The sequence below is a fragment of the Mytilus trossulus genome, chromosome 2, assembly GCF_036588685.1.
Source record: "Mytilus trossulus isolate FHL-02 chromosome 2, PNRI_Mtr1.1.1.hap1, whole genome shotgun sequence".
Taxonomy (NCBI): Eukaryota; Metazoa; Mollusca; class Bivalvia; order Mytilida; family Mytilidae; genus Mytilus; species Mytilus trossulus.
The window spans coordinates 39,478,657-39,505,967 of record NC_086374.1 but is presented as its reverse complement, the minus strand read 5'-3'; the positions used below and the strand labels follow the sequence as shown (position 1 = coordinate 39,505,967).

General features: G+C 31.9%; 2 protein-coding genes across 2 annotated transcripts in view; both read right to left on the bottom strand.

Moving 5' to 3' along the window:
- LOC134707191 (metallophosphoesterase MPPED2-like) overlaps window positions 1-3,775 on the bottom strand; it is a 56,435-nt gene extending 52,660 nt beyond the window's left edge. The window contains exon 1 of the mRNA XM_063566762.1: window positions 3,642-3,775. Coding sequence (XP_063422832.1) covers window positions 3,642-3,696 — 55 coding nt within the window. The 5' untranslated portion in view covers window positions 3,697-3,775. The remainder of the gene's footprint in view (window positions 1-3,641) is intronic.
- A 1,991-nt stretch (window positions 3,776-5,766) lies between these two features.
- On the bottom strand, window positions 5,767-19,644 carry LOC134707187 (metallophosphoesterase MPPED2-like). Its single transcript, XM_063566757.1, has 6 exons — window positions 19,535-19,644; window positions 16,895-17,173; window positions 16,234-16,459; window positions 12,526-12,641; window positions 11,832-11,942; window positions 5,767-9,318 (listed from the first exon to the last, which is right to left on the bottom strand). The coding sequence occupies exons 1-6, from the start codon at window positions 19,590-19,592 to the stop codon at window positions 9,068-9,070; spliced, it is 1,041 nt and encodes a 346-aa protein (XP_063422827.1). The 5' UTR covers window positions 19,593-19,644; the 3' UTR covers window positions 5,767-9,067.
- Window positions 19,645-27,311: the final 7,667 nt, after the last annotated feature.

The window sequence follows — 27,311 nt, the reverse complement described above, 5'->3', positions numbered from 1 at the left end:
ATGGTGTAACACACGACCAACATACAATAAAACTGATATTTAGGTATTGCCAAAACAACACCAATGACATACTTTCGAAGTGGATTATCAATCCTTAGGTCGATAAACTATAGCTTCATTTATAAAACATGTTGAATGATTTTAATACTGCATAAGATACTTACAAAGTTTTTATCAGAAGCTTTTTAGACACAGTTACTAAGTAAACTGTTGTGTATACTAATGCTCCGTCAATTAGTAGTTTGAAACTAATTCAAAGATATACTCAGAAAGCAAACATTAATCTTTAATAGCAATCAATTTTCAAAATCTTACTTTTTCATCTAGTTCTACAGAAGGGAACAATTACATTCTATTAGAATTTGACATTAAAACTGAAATCGAGACGAAACAAATCAAACTAGTTTCTGATTCATTTTTGGAATACACAGATTGCGTATAGTTGAATGATATACTGTTTAGTTGAACGACCGACATATAAGTTCTATGAGGTGACCGAATCTGAAAGACATATTGAAATTTACTATTAATTTCAAATAAGTTTTAAACACTCGATTCTTTCAATAATGTTAGGAGTCACTAAATGATTTCTGTCAATGTACTGTATGTAGGTCTTGTTTTGTGGATTGTTTGTTTTTGTTGTTGTTGGCAGTTTCTGTCTATCGATTATAGGATAGAGATAAAAAGGAGTAACACTTTGCGGTTTTGTTAAACATGTATTGCTTACCATTCTATGTGTGTACTGTTTTTGCCTTAATAGTTATAGTGTGTACAAATGATGAAATTAATTAAAAATCGTCATTCCAAAGGTTATAACTCTATAAAAGAATTAAAACAAACAGAGAGTAAGGAGATCTTGATATTCTGAATATTAGTGTCTTGTTATATCTTTTTTTTCCATTTTTGGTTTTTAAGATTTTAGATCAATAATTGCATTTTACTTTAAATATATTCTATTTAAGCCCTGACAGACATAAAATTGAGAAAAGAAATTGGGAATATGTCAAAAGGACAGCACCCGAACAAAGAGCAGATAAAAATCTTTGTTTATGAACCGGAATATAATCAGCACCTGTTCATCTACATACCACAACGAAGTATTTGAAAAAAAGTATTTACAATGGGGTTATAAGTCTCGAAGAACAATTTGAACAGATGAACGAACGAAAGACGCCAATTCTAGTAAAAGCTCATACTGAGTGGTAAGATGAAAATAAAACTATAGGCGAATTAACTAATTGGAACTCCTTTTAGATTATACACGTATGAGTCATCATTTAAATAGTAAATACATGTCTATGAACTTTATATCTATAGTGAGTATAACAATTGTTTGAGTGGTTTATCGCTATAAAACCAGGTTTAATCCACCATTTTTCTACATTTAGAAATTACTGTACCAAGTCAGGAATATGACAGTTGTTGTCCATTCGTTTTTTATGTTTTTTTTCATTTGATTTTGCCATGTGATAAGGGACTTTACGATTTGATTTTCCTCGGAGTTCAGTATTTCTGTGATTTAACTTTTCTTCTTCTTCAGCGTATAATTACTTAATAAAACAATGCATACGTCCCAATATTGTTATGGTTTATGACAAATTAAATTTTGAGAGCTATATATATATACTTAGATTGCGCACTTTCATATATTTGCGAAGGAAGAGAAGAAGTTAATCAACAAAACTGAATGTCAATGATCAACACACGTGAACACAATCATGTTCGACTATCCAGTTTCCATTCATTTTTAAACTATCAGTTATTTATCAAGAATGCATTTAATGATTCCTTATAGGATACATATAACTATGTATATGTTAAGGGTCAACCAAGCTTTACTGATGGCCTTAAAACTTTGGGAGTGAGGACTAATAACTTTTTGTTCAGCATCCCATTTGAAGACATTAAAATGAATCTAGATAATACACAGGCACTTGTGTCTGTGAACATTCTTTCTACTTTAATATAAAGCAAGGAATCTAACTCGTATTTATGAGAAATTTCAACGACATTTAGTTGTATTTCAATTCTTTGGTTGTCCAGCACAACTTAACTTGTTATGTCAAAAATATATATAAGTAATCTACATAATAGTTTTAACACACGCCGTTTTCTGTAGCTGACTTTTCGAGTATGTCAACCGTATATCATTTCGTTTTCTCACAACCAGGTAAAGCTTTGAAGCATGTCTGACCATATCCTTGCACAATTTTAATTGATCTTGTTTTTTTTAAAAGAAATATTTTTTTAGTAACTGGTAAATTGGAATCTTTTTTATAATATTAAGCATTGTAAATGTATAAAAACACGCAAATATTCTAAAAGTCTACTAATTTCAAAATTATACTTGTATGGTGTGAATAAGGGTATTTTAATAGTGAACCCACGAACCAGAATATGGATAAGTCCAGGTATAAGACTGCAATCAGTGCAGTTTAATGATAATTTGAAGTTGCGCAGTAATGTATTGTGCGTTCATTGTATGTGTGTAGACGTATGAACTTCCCTATCTGGTCATTACAATACCATAGTTGTTGTTGGCTCATAGACAAAGAATATTCGATCAATGTTAAACACATCGCGTGTGCATCAGAACATAGTACAGTCACTCAAGTGGGAATGACTAGAACACATATATGCTCAATATCAAATAAACATTCAACAATGTTAATGAAAAAAATGTGGTATTGTTTTAATGACACAACTTTCTACAATGCAGACCAAGGCGAAGATATAAGCAACTACTAACAACCTTCATAACTTTCAATATATAAACTGGAACCTTATTTTCGTATTTATTGCATAAGATAACTGATGCCTATATTAGAGCATAAACAAAGAGTCATTAATTGTCTCAATGCACAAATGGTGCAGTAAAAATAGAACTGTTAATGTTAGTACTACCATGGGTCGATACATCTGCTCCTTGACTTTAAGTCCACTTCGAGCGTACCACCGGCGCACTATCAAGTACTTCGGTAATGAAAATACTAATTTTGTATTATCTATATATTGCTGTTTACAAACATTTCTAAATAATTTTAGATTACGCAGTGCATCTTTCTCTTGCACAGCTTTTCAGGGTCGTTTTTGGCTTTTGACATCTCTTTAACAGTTGTATTATGATTTGAACTTTTTTTTTTGGCTTCCGCATCCATGGAGGCACTTGTTCTCGGAATGAGCATAAGGTGCAATAACATTGGTACAATCAATGTTATTGTATAGTGTAATTCTTTGTTCCTCCCACTTTGTTACTCATATATATAGTATGTATGATAAATCACAAAATCACACTAATTTGCTGGGTAATTTTCAAAATTACATTAGACAAGAATAATTAAATGATATCGAACAATAAATAAATTGAGACAAAAGAAATTAACCAAAAAGTGGTATAAAGAAGCCAAATGGCATATACCATCAATGGGTAAATTGTCTACTTCACTTTTACTTCTAACCTCTCACCAGTTGTCTAGTAAAAGGGTATGGGAACTGTCATTGAAATTAACTTTTAACTTATAATGCGTAAATGTTCACAATGTATAATTATTATATACTTTAACTGACAGTTTATTAGAGTAAAAAAACAAAAAAGCAAAGAGAACTCCATATTATGCTTGTAGGAATTAAACGTATCCTACCTGTGTCTTCATCTTTTGTTTTAGATGAAAATAAATCCCAACAACATTGAAACATAATAATTTAGGTATGAAATTAAAAAAAACAAAAAAGATAACCACATTTAATTATAAACATAGACAATATAAGTGTTACTTTCCTGTGGTATGAAAGATAAGTGCATTTTACTATTACTTCCTTACGGGTTATCAGTGAAATGAAAATTTGAACTCGTGTAAAAATGAAGTCTTATTATATTACCGATACATAGTTTCAATTATTCAAGGCCATGTGCATTAAACGCCTTAACTGTTAAGAGTTTGAATTTATGTATATTTAAGGGGTACAATCCTTGCGGTATATATTACTACTTTGAAAGGACATCGTTAACATACTAACATCACTGAACAAAGTCATGTCTGCAAAAGCTCTACAGATCATATGTTTGCAATGTTTTTATGTAATCCCGATTTAAAATCAAATTTTCTATTCTTTTCCTTCCTTAGACTTGCCAGATGAGCTAAATCAAAATAACTGTAAATTTCCATTTGGCCACTTCATCAACAAATAACTAAATATATTTTTATTAAGAAACACCAACAAAAGTTTCAAAATCAATATATGTTACTCCTCATAATAAAGAAAAATATATTTGCCATTTGCTGGATATAAAGCAAGCAACAAGAAATCTATATACAAAGTGTTGTTTCTTTCGTTACAAAGCCTATAAATGAATATTTCCGAAGAGAAAAGAAAACTGATTATTAAGATTAGAACTTTAATTCCAATTCTTTCATGTGATATCCCCTCACGAATCTTTGAGCATCTGCATCTTTGTGCACTGAAAAATGGTCAATATAAATCCCATTTAAATGCCAATATGCACAAATAAACTGTGAACTCTTAAGGTTTTATTTTTCGTTTTAATATTCAAATATGATTGGTAATTGTCTTGTCAGTATATCTTTTATTAATTAAGTGAACTTAATGACATCTATGATGAAAAACATCAAAGGCAATTGAGGAGTTTAAATTAAATATGACATACAAGTTTTGTACAGTATGTCTGTCATGTAATGGCGTCATTTGAGTGTTATATTTAACATTGCCATAAAAGTGCGAGCTTTGGCTAGCCACAAAACCAGTTCAACCCACCATTTTTTCTTAAAATGTCTTGTATCAAGTCAGGAAAATGGCAGTTGATATCTTATAGTTCGTTTCTGTGCGTGATGCAATGTAGTTTGTTTTTGTAACACTACAGTGTGCATGTTGTTTAGTTGTTATCCTCTTATAATTGATGCGTTTCTCTCGGTTTTAGTTTGTAACCCGGATTTGTGTTTGTCTTAATCGATTTATGATTTTCGAATAGCGGTATACTACTGTTGCTTTTATTTATGGGTCGGAATTATAATCAGGAATTGTTTATCGACATACCAGAAGGATCAACAATTAAATCAAAAATATAAGTTGTTCAATAGACTCGAATAAAGATTTGAACAGATGGACCATGTACGCCAATTATTAGATAGCAATAAATGAATTAACTCACAAGAACTCCTTCTAGTTAAACAATGGTGAGTCATTGTTCAAATGATTAATATGTGTATTTATCGCACCGCTGGTAAATTATCACGTTGTGATTGGTTTAACGCTGTCACTTGGTGACCCACTATGAGACCGTAGGGGGTAGTAAATTTCATAGGGCTTCATGACGCGTTAATGGTGACGTCATCTATCTATATAAGTTTATAATTTGATTTTAAGTACATTTCAACAAATTTCAACTGACAACTATCGCTCCTATCCACAACACAACCTCTGTCATGTTATATCTTAGGATTTTTTTTTTACTAAAGTTTGTTTGGCAATTGACCTATTACGAGTATATGGTCATTGTTATTAATTAAGTGAACCAAATGGTAACTAAAACAAACATTTAATTCAAATGAGTTTAAATTTGAAACTCCTCAAATGTCATGTCCTTTTCTAGTTGTTAAGATTTTTTACCATTTACTTCATTTCACTCTTAATATGTTTATTTTCATGATTTAAGCCATGACATGCATGCTGCATTTGTTCAATCTTTCCATCAGTGATTAAGCAGAAGTTTTTTTTGGCACATTCATCGCCAGCAAAGTAGAAACAAGATACAGTTTTATATTTATTAAAAATTTATTATCACAGAAAAAGATAATGAAAGACATGGTAGACTGTCAAAGTAAATGGTCATGATTTGATACAACTATATTTGGTTTTTATTCCAAATAGCCTCAGTTATCATTGAACATAATTTTAATATCATAAATTTTAATACAATTATATATGATTGTTATATATATTTCCAGTATAAGTACAATCAAATAAGAGGTCCATATCAACCCATAAATAGTACATATTTGTTTTGTAACATATTTATGCTATTAATACACAAAAGATTACAAGAAGATTCAAACAAATGCATACACATTAAGAATAGCCTGAAAACTGTTCGTTACTTAGAGGTATGTTCACTTGGTTCTATTATACCTGGTATCTAAAGTATATATAGTGTTATTTAAGAGCTACTATTGTTTGACAAATCCTCTAAAATTGAAAGTTATGAAAGATCCAATATGCTTTTAAATTGAGGTTGATATAGCATTTAGAAAGCATTATTCATGTTATTGACTCTGTATGAATATGTAAAGGTCAAAGGAACATAACTGCAGAAATAAATAAATAAAAAAATTATACCTCCATATCACAATATGCCCCACATCAACATTTAGATGTGTACATTTCGTGAGCAACAAATTCTAACCTGGAATACCTTTTAAAGTGTTCACATCATAATCATTTGGTGAAATAAGAATTAATCTATCAAATGTTGTAAATAGTTTCAAATTGAAGTGTTTATTGGAATTAAAGCTGACAGAGTATAAACTCTATCACTTATTGTGTTTATGATCTCTTTGACCTGGAAGACTACAAACTAATAATCAAATAGCAGATTGCTCTGAAGGATACGATTGCCATTATTTTCATTGATACATGTATACATAAAGATGGATAATATTATTTTCAAAACTAATTCAACTGCACAATGTTATTTACGTAATCTGAATAATTACAAAATAGCAAATCACGGATACAAGTGTATGATCAATGCACTTAGGCCTATTGTGTTTTATTTTTGTACTTTCAATTCCAAGTTTACTTTTCACAGCAGTCACTGAGACTCAGAGTGAGAGAAGATATTTCATTTCGTACCTTATCACCTATTTTCCTACGTTAATTCTAGGAGGAACCATTCCTAACTCTTTCAAAATTTAATTTCCTTTGGGTCAGTGGTCATGACTCCTTCCTATACACATTCCTCGATTTAAATTGCGATCCTTTTTAATATAATACAACATTTTTTGACAGAACGAGTTAATTTTTTCGCAATGTGTTGTATCTTATATTTTGATCTCTCTCATATATGAATTTAGTTTGGCGTACAAATCATGCTTCATTAAAAATATCCATAATATATCTAACTTTATCATCTGTGCAAAAGGACCACTGTGCAAAGGACAACATTAATTTGGAACCTAAGCCATTAACACAGAATTCTTTTAAGCTTATAATCTCAACAACTAAAGATCTGGTAAACAAACAACTTTTGCAAACAGTAAGCATGGTAAGCAAACTTCAATTGAAATTGAATAAAAAGGGGGGGAAAAAACAGATCACAAACAAGAGTGCACACACTGAAATGTCTCGCCTTCTTTACTAATCATTGATACTATCTTGATAGACCAAAATATAAAGCTTTATTACAACTGTCACATAAACTCAACATTAACCAAGAAAATGAAACATTGATCAATGAACCATGAAAATGAAACATTGGTCAATGAACCATGAAAATGAGGTCAAGGTCAGATGAACCATGCAAGGCAGACATGTAGAGCTAACAATTCTTCAATACAACAAATATAGTTGACTTATTGCTTATAAAAAAATAAAAACAGACCAAAACACAAACACTTTTAAAAACTTGGCAATGGACCGTGAAAATGAGGTCAAGGTAAAATAAAGCCTGCGTAACGGACATATAGATCATAAAATATTTCCATACACCAAATATAGTTGATCTAATGCATAAAGTATTAGAAAAATAAACCAAAACTAAAAAACTTAACTTTGACCACTGAACCATGAAAATGAGGTCAAGGTCAGATGACACATGTCAGCTAGACATGAACACCTTACAATCATTCCATACACCAATTATAGTAGACCTATTGCGTATAGTATAAGAAAAACAGACCAAAACACAAAAACTTAACTATAACCACTGAACCATGAAAATGAGGTCAAGGTCAGATGACACCTGTCAGTTGGACATGTACACCTTACAGTCCTTCCATACACCGAATATACTAGACCTATTGCTTATAGTATCAGAAATATGGACTTGACCACCAAAACTTAACCTTGTTCACTGATCCATGAAATGAGGTCAAGGTCAAGTGAAAACTGTCTGACAGGCATGAGGATCTTGCAAGGTACGCACATACCAAATATAGTTATCCAATTACTTATAATAAGAGAGAATTTAACATTACAAAAAATCTTAACTTTTTTTTCAAGTAGTCACTGAACCATGAAAATGAGGTCAAGGACATTGGACATGTGACTGACAGAAAGTTCGTAACATGAGGCATCTATATACAAAGTATGAAGCATCCAGGTCTTCTACCTTCTTAAATATAAAGCTTTTAAGAAGTGAGCTAACACTGCCGCCGCCGCCGTAGCCGCCGCCGCCGGATCACTATCCCTATGTCGAGCTTTCTGCAACAAAAGTTGCAGGCTCGACAAAAATTGTACAAAAATAATAATGTCCCCTTTCATTTTTTATAGCTTATCAATCATTAGAGAGACATCATCATCAATTGCCAACAGCATGTATCAATTTTCCAATAAAAATAATAACAATAAATTTTACCTGCAATGATTGAAAAACCTCAATGGTGGTTTTATTGTGTGGCATTTTTTGGGAAAGAGATTATTGTTTATGTTTGATGGCAATAGCATAATTACAATCTAGAAAATCAAAATCAAATTCATTATTTTACTTTTTTTTCACATCAAAAGATTTTAAAAAGTAATCAGAGAAACCATTTAACATCAAATGCATGATAAGGATAAGAAACCTTATAACTGTCACTATTGTTCCTACAAACTTTGGTTCTACTTATTAAAATCAATTCTAGTTCTTGGCCAACCAGCTTTAATTTACACTTTTGCATGCTGCTGCTATCAGACAGTTTAGACATATTCTTATCATATTTTAAAACAAAGAAACCATATGTTTGCTTCCTAAACTTGAATGTAATTTTGTTTTTAATTTCCTTTAAATACTTTTCCCTTCAATTTAACATGAACTGTATATCTCTTCTAAAACTAAGATTACTAGGTTGAACTAAGCACAATATTTTACAGGATCCTCTTCATCCTCTTTAAATTCCACTAAATCATCATCTGAATCTGTCTTGGTTGTTTTGTTATCTTGTGTGCCAAACTGTGTAACAGTCAAATCTATAACTTCCTGTTTAGAATGACCTTCAGGTATGGGAAAGTCAAACACTATTGGTTGATTGTCAGCTTTATAACGTAAAGTACACGTGGAAGCATTGATGTATGTGGTAAATCCATCTGAGGTCACACCATATCCTATAATGAAAATTGAAATAATTTCATATATACAAAATAAATTTCAGCTTATTAATTTTCATGAAACACCTATTTCCTGCAGAAAAATTTAATTTGTAAAATAACATGATTCATATTGAAAATTCTATGGCTCAATCATAAGGTTGAATGTAAAAAATACCAATTTGATATTCAAACTCATAAATGGAAAACAAACTAACGATGCCATGGCGAATAAGGAGCTTTGTCATGAGTGCATGCTACTTCAATCACCCTTTAAGATCTATCATATGCTTTAAGGTTGCACTTTGTATATACAACTGTTTCACAAACTACGCCTCTTTTAGGGAGATATATTATATTCAATGATTTTTTGTTTTGTTTACCTACTAATTCCCAGCTAAGATCTCTATGTATTATCTTGTAGAGACAAAACCTGGGAATTTCACTACATGTAGCATAAATACATATTCATTGTGTCTAAATTGAATTCTGAATTAAGGGGTAGTACAGAATTTAAGTACAAGTTCAAACTCTAAAAAGCATATAAAAAATGAAAAAATGCTGAAAAATCTTATATTGGCATATGAACTTTCCACTCCAATTTTTAACCAAACTTAACAGTAAAAGTGGCATAGTTTTAGTTGTTTAAAGAGTTCATAGAATCATATTCAAAACAGTGTAGCTGTAGCCATTGATTGACGACGGTTGTTACAGACAAACATTCACCTGATCTGTCCTAGTTAATGAGATAGTTTAGATCGTCAATCAATGGCCACAGCCACACTGTTTTGAATCTGATTCTATGAGAAATTGCATTGTCTATAATTACAGATGTGCATCTTTTAATGAATTTATATGATCAACTAGAAATACTGTGAGCACTTTTTGGGAAGACAACCCACTAAAAAAAAAAAAAAAAATGTTTTTAGTTTGACAAAGTATTTGATGTGTAACAAACATTAACCTCAGACTGTATCTAAGACGTAACCATGTTTTACAGAAAATGAAAATAAATATTTCAGAAATTTTGCTCTGGATATTGTATTTTTGAACATTATCAAGCTGATCTTAGCATCTATTTAGATTTCTTAAAATTCAATGAAGATTTGACAAAGTTATTAACAACTAAATAACTTTAACCTCAAACTGAATCTGAATGTTAACTGTTAAAACTGTCCATTTAGCAGTGAAATATAGAAATATGAAAAATAATGAAAAATGAAAATATGTTAATTCAAAAGTTTGCTCTTTATGCTGTATTTTTCATTGGTATTTTCCATTTGTATCACACGTTTTAGAAATAATTTTAGAACCAATTTTCAACTAGACTGAAAAGTCAGAAGAATACATCCTTAACAAGCTACTGTCCAACTTTATAATATTCCATGAAGGCTTTACAAAATTAATAATATCTAACAAAACTAAATTAACCACAGACTGAGCCTAAATGTTGATGTAGCCTATGCCAGAATCAAGGAATGTTATCTCTTGCTTTTAGAACAGTAAAAGTGACACCTTTAAAATTTAATCCTAATCCATCTGGTTTGGTAATGGGCATTGTTTTACTTTTACGTTTACTTTTCTGCATTGGCTAGAAGTACAGGGGGAGGGTTGAGATCAAATAAACATGTTTAACCCCACCACAATTGTGTGCCTGTCCCAAGTCAGGTGCCTCTGGCCTTTGTTAGACTTGTATTATTTTTTAATTTTAGTTTCTTGTGTAAAATTTGGAGTTTAGTATGGCATTCATTATCACTGAACTAGTATATATATTTGTTAAGGGGCAAGCTGAAGGACATCTCCAAGTGCTGGAATTTCTCGCTGCATTGATGTCCTGTTGGTGACCTTCTGCTGTTGTCTGCTCTATGGTCGGGTTGTTGTTTCTTTGACACATTCATGGGACCCCATTTCCTTTCTCAATTTAATTGTGTATAGGATTCATAAAATATGTTTGGGGCAAATAAAACTAAAGTTATGGAATAGAAACAAAAAATTCATCATTTTTCCATTTTTTAAAGGGGCATAACTATAGAAAGGCAAACACGATGCCACCAAAATTCAAACTTTATCTGATATTTTGTTGTAATAATCATTATATAATTTTTGCCTTTTGGACCAAGTAAATTTTGAGATTGGAAACTGATTTTGGGACGTATATACAGATAGACAAGGGTATGAGTTCAAGCCCCATCTGCTATAACAAGCTAGGGCATAAACAAGTGTGGAAAACTGATTATTTGCATGAATTTTCAAAGTCTGAGGACCACAACTTTGCACAGAATCTTCAGACTGGAACAAAATTTTAATTTGATCAGTAACTGGTCAAGGTAAAACTATATACCAAATATCAAATCAATATCTAGAAGCATACAGAAAAAAGTGTGGAAAACTGATTTGCCAGACTGATGGATGGACATACAGACAGATGAATGGAGTGCAAACCTAAAGTCTTCATTGAAAAGTTGGTATGGGACGAAAAAATATAATTGCATCTGCTTTCTAACAGTTTTCTTTAACTTTGTTTAAATTACCTTCATGTATATGTCCAGATATATGATACAGTGGTTTTACTCTTTTCTGTATGGTATTAAGTAACTCTACACAGCCAGCTCTACAGCCATCAAAACATAAATCTCCATACCCTGAAACATACCACTTTGTAATTATTCATATAAAGGTAATTTAATTACATGTATTTGTTTGTAATGTTATAAAGTTTCCTCTTGAACATTGAGGTTCGTGTTGTTTATTCTTTAGTTTTCTATGTTGTGTCATGTGTACTATTGTTTGTTTGTTTGTCTTTTTCATTTTTAGCCATGGCATTGTCATTTTGTTTTAGATTTATGAGTGTGACTGTCCCTTTGGTATCTTTCGTCCCTTTTTGCTAAATTGTTTTACTAATACAGCATAGGGGGTTATTTTTGCAAATTTTACTTATTTTCACAGATCTAAAGAAAAATGTCGCCAAAATAAATTCCGCCAATTTTAAACAGCCCATGCATAGGAAAAGATAAAAGTATTAAATCTGACAAAATAATAACCATCAAAATATTTCATATAGATTATTCATTGAAAATTGCCAAATTTTACATCCACAAAAATAATCTGGTATACGGTGGTTGTAAGATTTTACAGAGTTATCTCCCTGTAGTGCTAGGTACCACCTTAAGTTTTTCATTTAGTTTGTAGGAATTTAAAAGTTCTAGCCTAACACATCTATCTTACCAATAGGAGGACTATGTGTTATCAGTATATCTGTTTTCTCAGGAATCCAGTTCCATTTCTCTAACATTTCTTCACCTCTTTCTAAATTAAAACCCCAGTCACCAAACCATGGCTGCCTACAACAAAAAATGCATGATTTCCATAAGAAATACATAAACAATATTCTTAACTTCTTTCCCATAAGACATATATACAACTTGCTCAGTGCCTTCCTACATTCAGTACTTAAAGTAGAAATCAAAGAGCTGAATAGCTCTGAGGGGAAAGACGGCCCTTGTTTCAATTTAATTATGTTTTTGGAAAGGGGGGGTATCTTTTGATAGTTTTCATATGAAGAATGAAAAAGAGAACAGCTAGAACATGTAGAAAGGTTGAAAATATTGAAATCAATTGCTGTTGATGTAATTTCATTTCCTTAGTTTAGGATTCAATTTGGACCAATGGAAGAGATCTGCATCTTCTAAATCTAAACATTTGATTAAAGTTGATGGCTAATTATCTAAAACTCAACTGAATTGTGTCGTTTCACAACAACTACAATATTTTTTGAAATCTTGATTGTGTACCACTGAACTGCAGGCTAGGGCCATTTTCCATTTTTTGTGACAGTACTCTTGGATTTTTAAGTTTTTTCTTTAGAAGGTGTGGACTGAAAAATCTATTCGTTTTAAATTTCCATTGTTAAAGTTCCGAGTTACAAATCTCATCACAGGGAAACAGGTACTAATAAAAAAAAACCAATATGAGTGATGTAAACTGTGTGAAGCTTGTTTCCAAATCTTAATTTTGAAATATTTGTAAATAATACATTACAATGATTATGTAGGTACACAAAAATTTAGTTTTAATAGAAGACTACTAATCCAATGAAATGTCACATTTGAAGTGTTTGAATACATTAACTTTTATTTTAGTGGATAATTACTCATCAATTGAGGTGCTCCTGAATTGGAGGAAGATTCCCAGAATTTTAACAGAAAAAAGTGGTCTCACTAATTAGCGACAAGAAGAATTTTAGCGACAAAAAGCGACAAGAAGAATAATGTTTTCTTGTCGCTAAATAGTCTTCTTAAAGCTTCTTGTCGCTTTTTGAAGCTTCTTGTCCCTGATTAGTGAGACCCGAAAAAAGTAATAAAATCGTTTCTTTCCCCTGTCTCATGTAACCCCACGATCTTTGTTTATTTTGAAAGTTGTTGACCTACAAATTAAAGTATTGTATGTTGATGTTTAAATCATCTACAGTAAACAATATTATGTTTAGATTTAACAAATACAAATTTGTAATTAGTGCACGATCTCTAAGAATGATTTAAATAACCAGTGAACTGGTGAAGGATATCCTGCTTCTTCCAAGAATGATGTCACTATCTATCTATCTATCTATCTGTATATCTTCTGCCAATTAAGGCACACCTCCTGGTACCCGGAGTACGGTGTATGATAAATGTTATACAGAATATCCTCCACCAATATTTACAGTAGATCCATAAGAAATTATTTACACTGTAAAATACAATGTAGGTTGGATATATTTAGAATATCTCGTCATACTAATTTTTCCGGATTGTAAAATAAACGTAAATAGTGTAAAGGAGAGTTCAAGATACGATAATTTCGTGAGAAACAGAAGGGAAATGTGTAAAAAAGTGTTTAAAGTCAAACTATTCATTTCTGGGTCTCCTTCTCTTCAATCTAAGTAAGATTTGTTGGGGGGTTTTCCACACTATAACATGTATAAAAACAAAATGAATGATGTGAGGGAGTGTCACTCTGGTCAACCCCATAGGGGATTGACGGCCGTCTTTCCCCAAAAAGTGTGCTCAAAACATGAAGTCCAGATCTTTTATTGGTCATTTAAATTCTACTTTGATTAGTGAAGTTCTGAGTCTGAGTATGATAATTGTGTACAAAGTTTGTTATGACCATAAGGCCTAGTCTAACTGTAAATTCAAAACAGTCCTAGCTAGCAGTATGGGCAGAATTGTCTGCTTGATGTTTGTAAAATGTAAACAGGGGAAATATAAGAAAATAACAGACTATATAGGTCATATAAATTATACCATCATAATTCATCTAATTTAAAATACATCAGTACTGCTCTCTTAAATTCTCTCTTTCTATCATAACTTCAAAACAAACAAAAAAAGACAAAAATGCACAAATAAAAATCTTCATTTCAGGGCGAAATCAAGAACATTTCTGCAATATTGCCTTTTTGTAGCTCTTGTCTTACTGATCATTTTTCCTTTTAAAGTTTCTATGTATTGATTATCCTTTTGAAGATAATAGACAAAAAGCAACCCCCCAAAAAGGTAAAAATCATCATTAAAGGGGCATTAGCTGTCTAATCTATATGATCACTGATTTGATCCAAATTCTTTAACCATTAATAACAATGCATGTACTAGATAATATTTATCCCTATTTCATGCGTATTTTAGACTAGACACCATATTGGGCAGGCGTAATCCTTTGACATACATTTTAAACTAGATACTACAATGATGATTGTTGATTAGTTTGGTTTAGTTTAATAGTTGACACAGCATAGGTTTCTGTCACAGAATGAATGTGGTCTTATGAACTCCTATTCAAACAATGATCTCAATTCAAATTTCTAATAGAGTTTGCAACAATTAATACTCATTTAAATACATCATAAAATGTTAAAATATAAAATTTCATACAGTCATGGTTAAAATTAATATTAATTTATAGTAATTTCTAAAAAAATAAATGGGGAATGTGTCCAAAGGGACACAGATGATGCCCCTGCTAGCATATAACGTAATAAAAGGACATAACTCAAGAACTGTAAAAGTGAAGCTGCCAAAAATTGAAAATAAACTGAGTTTAGAGTTAATAAGCACTATATACACATTTCATTAAATTTAGTTGAGACAAACTTAAGTTAAGAGAACAGAAACTAACAAATTCTTCAATTTCTCCATTTGTAAAGGGGCATAACTCTAGAATGGTAATCAAAGTGCTTCTAAACACTAAACAGAAAGACTGCTTTAATTTATCAGTTGGTAGTAAAGTGAATATTGCATTATATATTGTATATAGCATTGATTTTAAGTTGATTCAACTACTATTCTGGACAAAGAAAGATAACTCCAATTTTCAAAGATTTCAAAAAGCATTGGTTTTAGGTGATTCAACAACCATTCTGGAAAAAGAAAGATAACTCCAATTTATTTTCTTGAAACTACAAAAAAAACTTGTTTTTGGCCCCTTTTTGGCCCTTTATTCATAGACTGTTTGCCCCATAACCCACAAAATATATCCCAACCTTCTACTTATGGTATTAAAATTTGTGGTACAATTTCAGAACAATTTGAATACTTATACACAACTTTTTGTACTGACACAAGATAAATGCTTGTTTTGGGCCCTTTGGGCCCCTAATTCCTTAACCTTAGGGACTATAACCCCAAAAAAATCCCAAGCTTCCTTTGGTGGTTATAAACATTGTGTTAAAATTTTATTTATTTCTATTTACTAATACTAAAGTTATTATCCGGAAACATCCGTCTTTTGAAGACGCTGAAGATGACGATGACGACGTGATACTTATATATGACCGCAAACATTTTGAGGTCGTATAAAAAGTTAATAGACAACAAGCCATGACAACAGACAGCAGGCACCAAGTTAAGGCATAAAGGAAGTTATTTCAAGGAGTACTCAAATCTTCTTACTAACCAAGGGGATCCATAAATGTTGATACCATACAATGTTACCATAGAATCTTCTAAGTATACACAGTCAGTCAGCAGCTCCTTAACCTTTTTCACTCCATTTTTTTCTAGAAATTCTTTCACTTTTTCTTTTTTTATATGCCATCTGTTAAGTTTCTCCTCCATTGAGTCATCAAATGTTAAATCATGGTTGCCTGCTATTAGAACTTTATGTTTATGTGGAAGTGTAGCTGAAATGAAAAATAAGTTTATTCATCCATGTTTAAAACAATTTAAAAAATATATATATAAGAACATATTATTTTGGTGCCTTTTATAGCTGAGTTCTACTGTTTTAAGTTTTCTAAGTGTTGAATGGTGTGGGCCGTGGGCTATTTACTGGTTCTTTTTATTGTAACCAGAGAGCATAAATTTCATTACACAATTAGTTGTGTCCACAAGAACTCGACCCTGGATTTCTGTGCTACATAGCAGCTTGTTATCCGATTGAGCTTTAGAAGGACTTTCCTAGATAGATGTTTACGGCTGGCTAAGTATCTACCACATGTTCTAAGGGAAGCAATCCTGTCATGTCATAATACATTTGTCATTAAAATGTTAGATTTGATAGACCATTGAGTAGTTTGCTAAACACTGTATCATAATAGTTTACTTTCATACTATACCTAAATAATCATTAAACTGCTTAATTTCTTTTGGATGACCAACATTGGTGATGTCACCAGCATGCAAGAGAACATCCCCATCAGGGACAAAATCTTTGGGACAATACTCAATTTTAGAATGCGTATCTGATATACAAACAAAACGAATTTTATCTTCTGTGATTGGTGTCTTTGGATCCATATGTTTGACTTTCATTTGATTTTGTTTGACTTTCATCTTGTCCCATGCTTTGTTTGAATTTTTGGACATGGAATCCACCTGGATGATTACAGGTCCATCTAAAAATAGACAAATTAAAAAGTGTTATATAGCATAAGCCGCAGCTATGCCAGTAAGAGAAATGGTATGTCTCACCATCAATCAAAGTGCTTGTAAGCACTCATGGGTAAAGATTGCTTTAATCAGTGGGAAGTAAAATCAAATATTGCATTATATATATACACATGGAAAAAAGTATTGCAACACCTTAATTTTTTAAAACTTGAAAAATCAGTCTCTTATTTTGGATGGAATATGATAAAATATTTGTAAAATAATATTGAAACGTAGTTAATGATAACATTGTCTTTAAAACGAACAAAAAATAAATGAAAAAAAAAGTTATATCTAATAAATTTTTTTATAACAATTGAAGTGTTTTTTTGTACAAAAAAAATGCATTTTACAACTTTTACTGTAGTCAAACTTTACAATGTCAGACATTTCAAAATTAATCTTTAAATGATTGTTCACATCATGCTTGATCGTTATACGCCAAAAAGTTAGTACTTTGTGCGCGGCCTCCATTCAAACAGATAACTGCATCTTAACGTCTTCTGATTCCTGCCATAAGTCGACTGATTTGTTGCTAAGCTAGCAGCAACCATTCTGCTTGAAGGGTATTGTTTATTTCATGACTTGTTTGAACTGGGGTGTCCTTTCATGCACGTTACGCCAAATAGTGTCCCATATATGCTCGATATGGTTAAAATTCGGGCTTTGATTGGGTCGAGGAAGATAAACCAAATTCCATTGGAGCAATTGATCTTCCTCCACGACGCTAATTTCCAACTTTGGCAAGCTCTGCACTATATTGGATACAGGCATCTGTGTGTCTGTTCGTAGGCAAAGGTCCCCGGAATGGTATTATCGTACGGTAAGCAGTAGCGATGGGCCGATCTCGAACAGTTCTTGTTTAAAGGCTCCTGTATGGTCATCATTCTCTTTTTAGGATTGTATTGTTTGCAATGGGTTTCCTTCTGACCAACCTTCATTATGCTTTATTTTCCCTAGCAGATGTTAAAGGGGGTCTTCTTGACCTTGGAAGGTCTTTAACATCGTTTCTTGCCTGATTTTTATTCTCAAAACGACTTATAGTGGAATGGTGATGACCAACAATACGCACAATTATCAAAGCGACATACAATGTACCTGCTTCCCTCATCTGGATATCTGCCATCTAGCTGCAGTTATGAGTTGTGGATGACTAATTAAAAGGTGTCAATAACATAAATTTATAAACTTGGTTATTTTAAGTGTTGAAAACAATGAGGATAAAAAAATCTGTTTTAGTGTTTACGAGCACAGTAGATGCATGTGCAGATAAGAACTTATAATAGAGTCGATATTTATTGATTAAACTCAGGTGATATTTAAATAATGTTTAAGTACACAAATGTAGTTCTATTTCAACAAATTATTTAACAAAAAAATAAAAAGTGTTTTTTTAATTTGAATTTCAATTTGGTGTTGCAATTCTTTTTTCCATGTGTATGGATGTGAAGCAGTGGTTGTAGTTGATTCAACTAAAATTCTGGATATAGGAAGATAACTTCAATTTTTGAATGCATTTTATGTAATCTTTACTCCAAAACTTAAATAAATTTCAGAGAATATATAATATGTAGGTCTACCTGCAGACCAAATATATTGTTAAACTTATTTTAAGCCTGCATGAAATTGAAACATCTGACTCAAAAACTAGAGACATTAACCACAAAACATGAACTGGTTGTCATCCTCAATTTAAGGCCAAAATCAGATATAAATTAAAGATAAAGTTGTTATAATTTAGTTGAATGATAAATCCTAAAATCTAAAATTACAATTCATTTTAAAATTTTGTGTCAAAATTTGATGAATTCTGCATTCTAGCTATGACTTAGTTAGAAAGGGGTATGACTTACGAACATTAAGTGACTGACTGCCATAATTTACAGTGCTTGCTAGTTTTGGTTCTTACATTTTGTCCTAGCATTATGTATAAGTTTCATAAAATTTAGATGGGATAAACTTAATGTAGTCTAGAGTGCGGAAGTGAAAATGGAAGTGGGTGTAAAGACAGACAGAAGGACAGATTAACAGTAGGAAGGACAGGGGTACATTAAAATCCTCCTTTCCTTGCTAGCTGAGGGGAATAAGTAGATCTTAATTTACTTTAATATTTTTTGCACTTGGAACATAATGTGAAAACAAATAAATGTACAACATTGCATAAATGTACCAGATTCCTAGGGCCTTTTGTAAAGTGAAAGCAGAAGAAGATTCATTACAGTATAGTATATACATGTAGGTAGAAAGACAATCAAATTGTTACATCATGTACATTGAAGTGTGTTATAATATTATTGTATGCATTTATTTGTAAAAAAAAATACAACCTGCAGACTCTTCTGATTTCTCATTTCCAAATATCATATTCTTTAATGAATTTAACATGGTTGCATTGTTTTCAACCTACAAATGTAAAAATGTATCAACATGATCAATCATAATTAATGTCAATTTACATTTATTTACAGGATATGTTGAATCACTGGAGTTATTCATGTATATAGACAGGAAAAAGCACATATAATGTAAGGCAGACAATAATTTCTAAAGCATTTCTTATTGGCTACTGAAAAGATCAACAAAAAGTTTAAAATTTCAGGTCTGATGGTTTATAAATAAAATCATTTCATTCTGTGTGTATTGCATGGCAATAAATAGTTTCCTATATCGTACATGTACATGTATAAATATCTATAACCGGTTAAAATTTCATTGTATTGGGGGAAAACATCTTAATTGATCTGTTGATCTTAATAAATACTATGCAACAAAGGATTTATGACCAGGCTTATCAAATTATGAATTGTTCTATCAATAAATGTGAAAAATTTAATTTCTTTTGTCATGCACACTAAAAGAATTAGAAAAAGGCTCCCATATACATGTACATGTATATATAAAACACATTAGTAATTCGAATAAATTTATTCAGTTTTTAATTTTCATTTAACCTATCATATTTCATTTGTTCCTTTTTTGCCACATGCTCTTGTTTCATAAAAAGGCTGGCAAAATCAGGAACAAATGAATATATATATATATATATGAATCCACTTTATGAGAGAGAGAAACAAAGTGTCCAGTTATGTTTAATTCTCTAAAACTAGAGGCTCTAAAGAGCCTGTCGCTCACCTTGGTCTATGTGAATATTAGACAAAAGACGCAGATGGCTTCATCACAAAATTGTGTTTTGACGATGGTGATGTGTTTGTACATCTTAATTTACTGAAGATTTTTGCTGCTTACAATTATATCTCTATCTATAATGAACTTGGCCCAGTAGTTTCAGTGGAAAATTGTTAAAAATTGACTGTAAAGGACAATAACTCCTTAGGGGGCCAATTGACCATTTCAGTCATGTTGACTTATTTGTAAATCTTACTTTGCTGAACATTATTGCTATCTATAGTTTATCTCTATCTATAATTATTTTCAAGATAACCAAAAACAGCAAAATTTCCTTAAATTACAAATTCAGGTGCAGCAACCCAACATCAGGTTGTCTGATTTATCTGAAAGTTCTAGAGCAGATAGATCTTGACCTGATAAACATTTTTACCCCTTGTCAAATTTTCTATAAATGCTTTGGTTTTCGAGTGATAAGCCAAAAACTGCATTTTACCCATATGTTCTATTTTTAGCCGTGGCAGCCATCTTGGTTGGATGGCCAGGTCAACGTACACATTTTTTAAACTAGATAACCCAAAGATGATTGCGGCAAAGTTTGGATTAATTTGGCCAAGTAGTTTCAGAAGAGAACGACGACGGACGATGACGGACGCCATACGCCAAGTGATGGGAAAAGCTCACTTGGCCCTTTGGGCCAGGTGAGCTAAAAATTAAAACCTGACTTACTATTTTTGACTGAATTTTTATTTTAAAAGAAAAATCATCATCTCTATTTTTGTTTTGATTCAATAGCGAAAAGTTCCTAACTGAACATGACTTATTGGCCTGCATAAAACGGTCAAAGAACCTAGATTTCCTGTACTAGAATAAAGTGTTCATTTGTGCCATTAGAATTGTTGGAGTTGTCGCTCTTTTACTGCATTGAATACAAACATGTAGTGGGAACCACTAATGACAGGACGATTGCCCGGATAGTGACAGGACGGTTGACCGGACGACATATAAATAGTCATAACTTTTTTGTTATCCGATAGATTTGTTTAATATTTATAAACCTGAAAGATATTAAACTATATTTTATGAATATAAAAAAAAGAGGGACAATAATTATTTTTGAGCAAATACAGGAAACAAAAGCTTTTAATACATTTAGCACTATCACAAATAAATTGGCACCAACAAAACATAAAATTTCTTTACTGGAGGTGGACTATCAGTTACAAGTATCTGATGATCTTGACTATCACCATTATCAGCAAACCGCAATCTCTTAGTAGATTTTGGTGTTGACATAGTCTTCTGTTTTGATGGAGTATTTAACTTGGCTGGTGTTTTCAGCTTGGCTGGTGTCTTTACTGGAGATGGACTACCAGTAACAATTAAGTATCTGATGATCTTGACTATTACCATTATCAGCAAACCTCAATCTCTTAGTAGATTTTGGTGTTGACAAAGCCTTCTGTTTTGATGGTGTATTTAACTTGGCTGGTGTTTTCAGCTTGGGTGTTCTTGGAGACTGAGGTACCAGAGGAGGCTCAATTAATTGAGCTTCCTCAGAATCTGGAGCTGGTAGTATCTCTATAATATCACCATCATTCGGTCTTGGTTTTTTTCTACCAGACTTTTTATCATTTCTCTTTAAGTTTCTCTTCGAAAGCGCTTTAAGGTTGACTACAGGTTTTGAATCATCTGCATCCCCAATGTATAGTTTTGCAGCCAGGATGTGGTAGCATTGTGAACTTGCTGGACACTGGCAAGTTTCTTTAGGAAGGAGGGTTACAGCATCCCTGAACTTCATAGAATTTCTTCTTTAATTGGATACTAATTACCAACTGATTATAAGGTAATTCAATTAAATATATTCGATGTCTCAGGTGTGAAAACTTTAATGACATGATATTTGGCTTGATTGGTGATTACAACAAGTGTCAAAATTAAATTAATTTGATTAAACATCATCGTTAATTCCCTCAGATCAACTATTTTTTTTAAGAACAACATTTAACATATTTGATATAAAGTTTATATTTTCATATCAAGTACTTATTGATCTCTCAGATTTCATAAATTTGATAAAATAAAAGAGATATAAACACTTGGGTCTACCAACTTATTATATTTAAGGCATATAACGGCGAATGTTTGTTCCGTCCGGTCATCTTTTTTTGAAGAAAAACATTTTTATTTACTATAAAGTTTATATTTTCATGTCAAGTATTTATTTATCTCGTAGATTTCTTAGTTTCGTGTAAAAATATTGTAAAACAAATAAGATATTGACACTTATTTTTATCAGTTCAATATAATTAACGCGTACATAGGCGAATGTGAACACCGTCCGGTCAACTTTTTTTGGAGACACACTTTTTTTTTCACTATGAAGTTTATATTGTCGTATCCAATATTTATTATTCTCACAGATTCCTGAATTTCATGATAAAATATTGTAAAACAAAAGAGATATCAAGACTTGTCGTCGACCAGTTGAATATATATATAGCGTATATCGGCGAGGGTGAATACCGTCCGGTCTTTTTTTTTTTTTTTTAGAAAACACGTTTTTTTGCAATCAAGTTTATATTTTCGTATAATATATTTATAAATCTCACAGATTCCTGAGTTTCATGGACAAATATTGTAAAACAAAAGAGATATTAACACTTGTCGTCAACCAGTTGAATTATATATATATTTAGCGTATATTGGCGAGTGTGAATACCGTCCGGTCAACTTTTTTTGCTCAAAAATAATTATTTGCCCTCTTTTTTTTTTATATATTCATAAAATATAGTTTAATATCTTTCAGGTTTATAAATATTAAACAAATCTATCGGATAACAAAAAAGTTATGACTATTTATATGTCGTCCGGTCAACCGTCCTGTCACTATCCGGGCAATCATCCTGTCATTAGTGCAACCCACGGGCGTATGACATTTGCGCCGATTTTGAAAATTTTCATTCTTTCATTTGCGCCGATTTCATTTTTTCATTTGCGCCGATTTCATTTTTTCATTTGCGCCGATTTTATATTTTCTCCTTATTGGATTTACAGGTAAGTTACAGGTAAGTTCTTACTTTTACATTGGCTGAGAACAAAGTATAAAGACAAATCAAGTTACAAATGCAGTTGGTAAATGGCTATCCCAATGTTTCGGGTTACCATGCATTCCTTTCCCTAAATGAAATCGATGACTGCTTCACGTTTGACATTGTCTGACGTTCCTTATGATAACAAATGTCATACATTCTTAGACAAGAACACATTCCATAACGGTCAACCAATTCGTGATGGCGTCTATACAATTAACAAAGGGATGATTTCAACTTCACCATTTGGAACTCTTGGTTTAATAGCTTCCTTGTGAGAAAATACGAACTCTAGAAATGCCCCGACCAGTACGCGTATGCCGGACAAAGAAAAGTTGGCCTTCGTTATCGACAATTACGCCAAATATAGAAGAGACGAAATCATAAGAAAGGAATATATTATTAGATGTGTTGCCTTTACATACACGGCAAGAACAGTTTTATGATTTGAATGTATTTCGTTTTTATGGATTTGAATGCTGTACATAATTTTCAATTCGTCATGTTAGTATAAACAAAGTGCTTTTATCTTAGGTTTTTTACTTGTTGGTTTTAAGCAGGAGACAACAGTTATATACATGTTATGATTGACAATTCATAACATATGTACAACTGGCTAACGGAAGAGTTCTTGAATGACAGATGCAAAATAACATTACTGGGATGGAGAGTTGTCTCATTGGCACTCATACCACATCTTCAAATATCATTTCACCTGCAATTTACCTGTTATTTACCTGTAAAAAAATCGGCGCAAATGAAGAAAAAAATCGGCGCAAATGAAAGAAAAAATCGGCGCAAATGAAATGCAGATCGGCGCAAATGCAAAACGCCGCAACCCACATGTAGTTAGTAGTTATCAAAAGTACCAGGATTATAATTTTATACGCCAGACGCGCGTTTCGTCTACATAAGACTCATCAGTTACGCTCAGATCAAAATAGTTAAAAAGCCAAACAAATACAAAGTTGAAGAGCATTGAGGACCCAAAATTCCAAAAAGTTGTGCCAAATACGGCTAAGGTAATCTACTCCTGTTAGACCTCACGCAAATTGAACACACATAAGGAATATATAGAATAAATTATTAAAGATTGGATCTGTTCTAAAATAATAAAATGGAAAGGCGAATTTATGTCACTTCCAAAAGAACCTGATACTACTTCATCACGTGTAACAGTAGTCTCACTATAACTGAGAAAAGAAACAGCATAATCAGTGCTATCAGAGTACTTACAGTGCGGGACAAAAGTGATTTATCACTAAAAAAAAAATATATCATTTCAACTTAAATATTTTTCAAAAAACTATTTACTAGTTCTACAACATGACTGATTTATTTCAAATAAATACTATAAGATGTAGAAAGGTTTAAAGTTTTTTTGTTTATTTGGCCATGATGCTTATAGTATTTATCTTATGAATATATCGCTCATAAATACTTAAGTTATATCAAAAAATTTTAAATATCGATTTTCCGGTTGAAAAATAAAAATGTTCGATTTTGCCGACTTGAATTAAGATATTTTAAAATAGCCACTGCCTATATATTATATGTCTCAGGTGCTATGTCACAGATATTTGGAGTCAACACTTTGACTCAAAAATAAAAAATAAAAAGTTAATTTATACCTTTTTTGCTATATATATATATATATATAAGTACGTCTGAGTCAGTGACAACCCTACAACAGATGTATCCATCGGATCGCCATCAATGATGGTGATACATGGCTGTGTACATAATGTATATACAACTCGTCTAAACATCAACCCAACAATGTTAGATCTGTAAATTTGCTTTCGCAAATTTTTGGTTCTTCCCTCGCCGGGATTCGAACCCATGCTTCTGTGATATCGTGACACCAAATCGCCTGCACTGCAGCCGTCCCGCTAGACCACACGACCACCTGGGCTCTCAAAAAAAGAGCTTTCGGTGGCCATATGTTACCTTTCCACGTCAGTTTTAATCTAGCGGCGTACTACAGTACATGATATATAAGGCATGAAGATGTTATTGTTACAGATCAGCTAAATTATCTATAGTAAAGGATCCTACAAATTAATGTAAGATACAGTCACAGAAAATAATTATTTTCTGTGACTGTATCTTACATTAATTTGTAGGATCCTTTACTATAGATAATTTAGCTGATCTGTAACAATAACATCTTCATGCCTTATATATCATGTACTGTAGTACGCCGCTAGATTAAAACTGACGTGGAAAGGTAACATATGGCCACCGAAAGCTCTTTTTTTGAGAGCCCAGGTGGTCGTGTGGTCTAGCGGGACGGCTGCAGTGCAGGCGATTTGGTGTCACGATATCACAGAAGCATGGGTTCGAATCCCGGCGAGGGAAGAACCAAAAATTTGCGAAAGCAAATTTACAGATCTAACATTGTTGGGTTGATGTTTAGACGAGTTGTATATATATATATATATATAGTTCTGCAATGTAAGAAATTGGTGTTTATTTCTGTTTAAAAGTAAAACCTGTATATATAAAGCACATTAAACTCGGCGAAAAACTATTGTTCCTGATTCTCTTAAAAGCAACAAATCTGCAATTGCAAATACATATTTAAACAAAAAAAGACCAAAAAAAATCTAGTACATATATAAACTCATCATAGATATCAGGACAACATTTTGTATATACGCCAGACGCGCGTTTCGTCTACATAAGACTCATCAGTGACGCTCGAATCCCCAAAAAGTTAAAATGGTCAAATAAAGTCCGAAGTTGAAGTAGATGTATCTGACTGCTTTACACTGATTCTGCTCAAGAGATGAGCGATGTGATACTTTTCTTAAGGAGCACACACACAGAAGAAGAGTACTTGACGTCTCGAGTGCTATACATACGTAAGGTTATTAACTGTGATTTTCAACAGTTTTCAAAGCTGTAAATGTGAGCCAAAATTTGTTCCTGCGAAAAAAGTTCCAGCGGAACTAATTTCACAGGAAACATGTTCTGGGAGAACTTTTTTCACAGACAATTTCTAAATAATTTGTTCCATCTATATGAAATAAGTTCCACACTTTACCTGGTGAAATAAGTTCTGGGTTGGTGAAATTTGTTCCTTACATAGTGAAATAAGTTCCATGTTTGTGAGATTTGTTCCTTACCTGGTGAAATAAGTTCTGGATTTGTGAAATTTGTTCCTCACCTGGTGAAATTAGTTCCTTGTCTGTGAAATATGTTCCACTGGTTAAACAAGTTATCTTATATACTGAGCACTTGTTATCAGTAAGTTTAAAGTCATTATAAAAACATACGGGGCGCCGAATGGGACTCTTGTGGTTTTGTACAAAATTCAATTCTGTCATAACAAAATCATTTTTGTCTTACAAAACTATGTGCTACAGACTTGTTTTGTGAGAACTTCAATTTTGTGATTACAAAATTCATTTGTGTAGACAAAATTCATTTTTGTAGACAAAATTCATATTTGTCATGACAAAAGTCAATTTTGTCTTAAAGGTATGCAATTATAAACATATTTGCATACAAAATTGACTTTTGTTACCTGATATGGAAATTAAATCACAAAAGTCAATTGTGTACGGTAAGATTCAATTTTGTGAGACAAAATTGACTTTTGTGAAACAAAATTAACTTTTGTGAGACAAAATTGACTTTTGTGAGACAAAATTGACTTTTGTGAGACAAAATTGACTTTTGTGAGACAAAATTGACTTTTGTGAGACAAAATTCAATTTTGTCATTTTTGTTGAGACAAAATTCAATTTTGTCATTTTTGTTGAGACAAAAGTCAATTTTGTCAATTTTGTTGAGACAAAAGTCAATTTTGTTAATTTTGTTGAGACAATAGTCAATTTTGTAAATTTTGTTGAGACAAAAGTCAATTTTGTCTCACAAA